The sequence below is a fragment of the Microcebus murinus genome, chromosome 19 (genome assembly GCF_040939455.1).
Source record: "Microcebus murinus isolate Inina chromosome 19, M.murinus_Inina_mat1.0, whole genome shotgun sequence".
NCBI classification, from domain to species: Eukaryota; Metazoa; Chordata; class Mammalia; order Primates; family Cheirogaleidae; genus Microcebus; species Microcebus murinus.
The window spans coordinates 48,963,146-48,970,470 of NC_134122.1; the positions used below are offsets into that span (position 1 = coordinate 48,963,146).

Consider the following 7,325-nt stretch of genomic DNA (forward strand, 5'->3'; position numbering starts at 1 on the left):
CATCACCCCCAGATAGGACCGTCTGGTTGCAGAAAAACAAGCTCAGAGCTCCCACTGATTCTGCATTATGGTGACTTGTATAACTATTTCATTATATATTACAATGTAATAGTAGTAGAAATAAAGTGCACAATAAATGTAATGCACTTGAATCATCCTGAAACCATCCTCTCTCCTCAGTCCAAGGAAAAACTGTCTTGCATTCTTACATGAAACTAACTGGTCCTTGGTGCCAAAAATTTTGGGAACCATTGCTTTAGTCCATCAGAAGTAATTCCTTCACAGAAGAACACCAAAAATGAATGACAGACTATTCGTCTTCATTATATTGTTGATATGTGCAATTGATAATTTTTAATGCTCTTGACACCTTCTTCAAGGAGAAACTCAAAGCTGGCCAACGCATTCAGTTCCTTAAAACCTGTCACCACAATATCCCTTTTATCAACAATCAGTATCTTGTATCCATCCTATTAATAACATCACTCATACCTGTATTCTACATGCTTCGGTTGTACAGTGGGTAGGGAGGAGAGAAGCCTGCTGTATGCACTCATTCTCCTACACATCTTTCTATTCATCTTATCAATGTGGCAACAGGTTATCAATTATCAAGAAAAATAGCACTGCGATTATTAGTAATTTATAGCTATATCTAATTTGCCCTCTAAATAATACTTTCAAACTTCTAAAACCTGTGGACATATGAATATAAGTTCATAGATTCTCCTCTGATCTTCTGGATCCACCTTCTTCTCCTCAGGAACATAATCAAAGGCCAGGCCATATTATGATCAAATATATTCCACCCATAACACACTACATTGTCACTCACTTCTAAACACCTCATTAGACTTTGCCTAACAGGCTATAGGACTCATCTTTTATATAATTATATATATATATATATATATGATGTATAATAGTATATATTATCACATATATATCACACATATATAACTATATGAGATCTGTGATGTATAATATATATCACATATATATCATGCATATATATAACTATATAACAGATGAGTCCAATAGCTTGTAACCAAACTCCAATATCTAATATACACACATAACATATACACACATAAAACCTTCTATGTATAAAGCACTGCTATGGTCCGAATGTTTCTCCAAAAAATGATACATTGAACCCTAATCCCTGGTGTGATAGTATTATTGGGCTTTGGGGAGGTGATGGGGTCCCGAGGGCTCTTCTCTCATGAATGGGATCAGTGCCTTCAAAAAGGAGACCCCGGGGAGCCAGCTAGTCCCTTCCACCATGTGAGGACACAGCAAGAAGGCACCACCTGTACAGCAGAGAGGCGGCCCTCACCAGACACCAAATCTGCTGAAACCTTGATCTTGGACTTCCCAGCCTCTAGAACTGTAAGAAATAAATTTCTGTTGTTTATAAATTACCCGATCTGAGGTATTTTGTCAGAGCAGCCTGAACAGACTAAGACAGGCACCACACCAGGTAAGGTGATAATTACAATTGACACAGGCAGACTGATTGGTTTTCTGTTTTGATGTGGTTGGGGGAGGCAGGAGGAAGAGGCCCTTTGCTCAAGCCGAGGTTTGCCTAAAGCCCCTTATTCAAGCTGAGGTTGCTGAATTTCTAGCCAATTAGAAGCAAGAGACCAAAAACCTGTTGACCGTAAGTTTCTGCATTAGAGGGCTAAGGACTTTCCCAGAGCCCCCACAGAGACAGTTAGGCTTAAGCTTCAGTTTATAGTAACCTTTTCTTTGTTTTAATAGTAAAAATCAGGCAGGGTGTGGTGGCTCACGCCTGTAATCCTAGCACTCTGGGAGGCCGAGGCAAGAGGATGGCTTGAGGTCAGAAGTTCAAGACCAGCTTGAGCAAGAGACCCTGTCCATACAAAAAATGAGCTGGACTTGGTGGTGGTGCCCATAGTCTCCAGGAGGCTGAGGCAGGAGGATCACTTGAGCCCAGGAGTTTGAGGTTGCAGTGAGCTATGATGATGCCACTGCACTCTACCCAAGACAACAGAGTGAGAAATAAATTAATTAATAAAAATCACACCCGGGGACGGAAATTTAAAATGCTAATGCTATATGCAATGCATGAAGAAGTATGTAAAGCTACTATAAAGGTGCTAGAAACTCCACACCCCCATACCTGCTTGGACATAATAACCCTTCCCTTTAGAAAAGCCAATTGATAAAACCAATTCCTACACTATCCTCGGGGAGCAGCCCAAACTTTTCCTTTCTCGGTGCTGACTCCCTTGTGCACAAGCTAAATAAACCTTTTCTCTTTATTGCTATCATCTCAGTCAGATGATCTCTCTTGATTTCTACCCTGGGAGATTACAAGAACTGAGGGGCATTGGTAACACAATGAGGGGATTTTTATTTACTTTTCTTGAACTACTTTCTTCAAATGCCAGGGTCTTTGCTTTTTCTTTGTTCACCTCCGATAGGTGGCCAGTGCAGGTGAATTTTCCTTCCCATCATCTCCTGTTTTGATTTCTTTCTCATTTTCTCTCTACCGCCCCAATTTAAATCCATACCATCTTATACCTAGATAATTTCAAAAGCTTCTGTCTAATTCTCCCTGCCATGGTCTCCAGCCTCATTAAGCATCCTATTTTACACAAACGTAGGAATGTAATCCTCACAATGACCCAACGGAGGTTAGAATCATTATTCTCATTTTTCAGATAAGAAAGCTAAGAATTAAAGATTTAAAACAAAAATACTGTCCAAAATCACACAACTAATAAGAGGTAACATAGAAATTTAACTGCCTGTCTGAGCAAATTTAAATCCTCTTCCCATAACACAGGACTGTCTACCAGTTAGAGAGCTATTTAAGGGAGACTGACCAGAGTGGGAGCAAAAGGCATGAATGATGGTGTTGGTACCCAAATGACAGGAAACTGAAACAGGCGGCATTGGGAAAGAAGAACAGAGGAAAAGAGAAATGTCAAAGATTAGTTCAAGTTTTTTTTTTTTTGAGACAGAGTCTTGCTTTGTTGCCCAGGCTAGAGTGAGTGCCGTGGCATCAGCCTAGCTCACAGCAACCTCAAACTCCTGCCTCAGCCTCCTGAGTAGCTGGGACTACAGGCATGCGCCACCATGCCCGGCTAATTTTTTCTATATATATTAGTTGGCCAATTAATTTCTTTCTATTTATAATAGAGATGGTGTCTCACTCTTGCTCAGGCTGGTTTCGAACCCCTGACCTTGAGTAATCCGCCCGCCTCGGCCTCCCTGAGTGCTAGGATTACAGGCGTGAGCCACCGCGCCCAGCCTAGTTCAAGTTTTGAGGCTGGGTCATTGAAGGTCTGATACCAGGCTCATCCAGGCCTGGCTCAGGTCGTCTCTAGCTCGACAGGCGGTGTGATGAGATGGTGAGGGCCCAGGGCCCCGAGGCCAGCCTGCATTTGTTCCCACCCTGGCGCTACCCCTTACTAGCTGTGTGCCCTTCAGAGTGCCCTTAACTTCTGCACACCTTACTGCAATACAATAAGAATTATTAATTTTAAAATATCTACTTAAGAGGAAGAATGAGGATGACTAAAGGGTTTAAAACACTTAGCATGCAGCACATTATGTTCTCAATATTTATAAAATATTATATGAGAACTTCCACGCACTTTCCTTGCTTTGAAATATCTTAAAATTGTTTGCAATTGCATAGTATGGATTTAATTATTTACATTCCCTTTATATTTTTGTAAATAAACAAACAAAAAAAAATGTCATCAGAGGCCAAAGCCCAAGCGAGGCTGGCCTATTTGACATAACTTCCAGCAAGCCCTGACATGCTACTGATCTAATGAGGTCAAGGAGAGTGTTTTAAGCACAGTGAGTGTCTTTTTTCTTGGATAACTAAGACAACCGATCACATTTGCATGATGAGAACCATAATTGGTTTCCTTTTCATCATGGAAGGGACTTAATGAAAATCTAATCTATAGATGCACTCCCCTTCCAATCAATGCTCTCTCGCGCAGTTCTCACTAAAATGAAAAGTGAAATATGGTTCCCTTGGCAAAAGCTAGCTGGTTAGGCTATCTTTCCTACAAAACTGTTACCATTTTCGTGTCTGCCATTAAGAAGAGCTCAATTAGGCCGAATCTTTTATTTTAATGTACAATTGGGTAATTCTTTCCAACCCTCTAAATAGCAATTAACCAAATATCTAGAGGATGGCCTGGATGCAAACAGCTTGCAGTCACTCTTGGTTTCCACTGAACTCTCCTCCAACTCCAAAAGACAGTTCACTTTCTTTGCAAGTCTATATCCTTGCATCAGGTTGTACTATGATTGCATTTACATAATCTCAGCCCTGACCTGCTCTTATTTTCTCCCTGAATGCTGTCTGAGATTGTCACTATGTTTATTTCATACCCATGCTCAAAGTGTGCTGTCAGGTGACTCCATCTGCATATTAGCCTGGTCCTTTTTAATCCTTAAAGGAATGTTCTCAGGCTAATGAAGAAAAGCATGATTATACCTCAAGAATTCAGGCAAAACATTCCAAAGCACTAAAAGTCCCATTTAACTCCCACACTTCGTTTTACCCATTTTGCTGGTTAAGAAGAAATATTAAATAGGTGAGTCTTTAAAAAATTGTGACTTCTCAACAGGTAAGAAGAGCTGCTAAAATGGATGAGATGATAAATGGTACCAGATGGCAGCTACGGAGGGAAAAATCTGACCCCTGTTTTTGCAGCTTTACCTCTAAGGTCCGTTTGCTTATGAGTGATCTAGGGATGGAGAGTGAAGGCAGGGTTATCAAATATTCTCATAAGTCTGGTTTCCAATTGCCCCCTTTCTGAGTTGTTGGAAAGGCAGATTCATTCCCCAAAATTCCCACCCTTCCTTCATCACCACTGTCTTCATTCCTCTGGATAATGAACAGAAAAATCATTTCCCACACATCAGCTCTGCAGTCAAATAAGTACATTTCAGGTGTCCTCTCTGTACAGTAATAGATTTTGTTTTCTTCTCAATGTTATGCAATCTTATTATCATCAAATGTCCTTCACCCCTTAATTCTTTCAAAAAAACATTTAGTGGCTTTATGGTTTCCTCCCTGTAGCATGAGTGATTGAGAAGAGGCATTTGAAAAGGCACCCAGAGAACAGAGGCAGGATAAGCATGTTGCCATTTCCAGGGTGAATGCTAAAGACCTCCTGTTTACAGTAAGGCTCACCTCACCCTGCCAGTGTTTGCTTTGCTGGAATGAATCAAACAAACTTCCTCCAAAGTCACATAATACTTTCTTTTAAAATATGGGTTCCTGTTATCACTGCTTGCAAATGATAGTTTTAAACAAACAAAAAAAATCGCTTAGAAGTTTGCTCTGATAACGCTTAATGCCCCCAGTAAACAGTAAAGCTCACAGAACTGTGACAATTCATTCGTCAGAAAAGAAAGCTGCTTTAGTATGAATGGGTTTGTACCCTGACATGAAAATATCGAGAAAACAGGCAATTATTTCTTTGAAGAAGCCTCGTGGAAATAACAATTACTTTCAGAGGAAAGAGGGCACTTCAGAGACTGCATTAATCAGAGTTTTACGTTGGAGGTCACCGTGGGACTGCTCTTCCCTGGCAGAGCCCAGCAAATGGTCCTTATTAATTACGAGGCACCACTACCCCTGACATGAAAGGAATCATTTTTCAAAAATCAGTGCTCTGGTGCCCTTCTAGTTAAAAATTGACAGTGCCCCAGAGCTCAAGTGACTGTTTCAGTCTCAAGCTACCAACAGCCATTTTCACCAGCAGATGCTAGGTATTCTTTCCCAGGTAGCAAACTAGGTCCGTAGAAAACTCCAGAGTTTCTTACCATTGCGACCAAGCTTCCTTCCCTCCCTGCGGAGTCCAGGAGCCAGGAGCTGTTGCTGATGTGCAGCCTGCCTCAGCCACTGGAGCCTTTGGAAGCAGAGAATGTTTCATGTGGCACAAACGTATCACCACCGATTATATTTCAGTCCCTCAACTGCTGGCCTCGATGCTTTGGAAATCAGCCAAACCAAGCACGAAGAGAAAGGGCTGCAGCTTGCAATTTCAGAATTTCCCCTAGAATGTGCTCTTAAAAACAGAGGCCCCCTCATTTAGCATTTTAGCAAACACCGAGGACTGCCACATTCAATTATGTTTCTCTCTCTTTTCCTTTTGAACTGAGATGAGTTGTATTGCTGGTGGAATGAAATTATAGCAAGATCGCAAACTAACCCAGGGGACGGCAGGCACCGTGCAGCTGACCACACACCTCCAGCCTGAGCAGAAGCAGCTGCTATTCCAGTGAGACAAGAGGAGAATCCTGCCTGGATAGAGATGAAGGAAGAGGGGCAACGCTGCCAAGCACTCCATGGTTACAGCAGCGCGGTCATCGGTGGGTGTTTGCAAAGTCCAGACTAAATCATGCGGTGTAACACTATCGAATCCGAACAGGTGGAAACAAAAGTTCTTTCCTCATCAATGTCGTCTGGGCAGCATAGCCTGATCTTGAAGAATAAACTCCAAGTTCTTCAAATCCAGGGACCCTATCTTCAAAGTTGCTTTAAATCTAGCCTGTGCTGTTCAATCATATTAAACGACTGGGCTCTTTGCTTTTCCTGTCCTTTGGCCACATTACGTAAAACTTGTGAAGGATTCGATCACACAACTAGCACACAAGGATGGCTGGACCTCATCCAAAGCTCAGGCCAGGATTCTTTAGAATAATAGTATACATAAGCAAAGACATCTATCCATTGTTAAATTGTTTACCTAACTTTCCTTCCCCACTTGTAAATTTCAGCAGGTTAGTTAATATGTGTATGTTATTCACTCCCATATCCCCAAGACAGCATCTATTCCATTGTATCCACTGTAGGATATTTACTAGCTGAGTTACTTAATTAATTTCCCAAAATTGTTGTAAATGTTGGCAGAGTCCCACAATTTGGTAATATTCCTTTTGCTTGAAGCCGGATGTGTTTGGGCTTGGGTTGAGTTCCTTTCAGGATTGCTTTTTCCCAGTATCAGAAAGGAAAAGTTCATGTCTCCTCACATGGTTAGGCCTAGAAAGGGCAGGAATAACTTCCAGATAAGCTAAATACCTGTTCCAGAGAAAATTCACCCCCAGGAATACAATACATCTGGATGTAGCTCAATGCTTGCATATAGTAGGTTCTAGACACTTACTGAAGTCACACAATCCATTAAAGGACTGCTCTGGAGTGTCCGACGCTTGTCCCCAAGCTGGGATGAGACATCATTGCCTAATGTGGGGTCTCAGCTCATAATCCTATCCCTCGGTCCTTTAGGACACTCAGCCACACCGCTGCAACTGATCCT

General features: G+C 41.6%; 1 protein-coding gene across 1 annotated transcript in view; it reads right to left on the reverse strand.

Moving 5' to 3' along the window:
* The window catches only part of PLD5 (phospholipase D family member 5), a 246,468-nt gene extending 239,844 nt beyond the window's left edge, over positions 1-6,624 (reverse strand). Inside the window, exon 1 of the mRNA XM_012751263.3 lies at positions 5,830-6,624. Coding sequence (XP_012606717.1) covers positions 5,830-5,832 — 3 coding nt within the window. The 5' untranslated portion in view covers positions 5,833-6,624. The remainder of the gene's footprint in view (positions 1-5,829) is intronic.
* Positions 6,625-7,325: the final 701 nt, after the last annotated feature.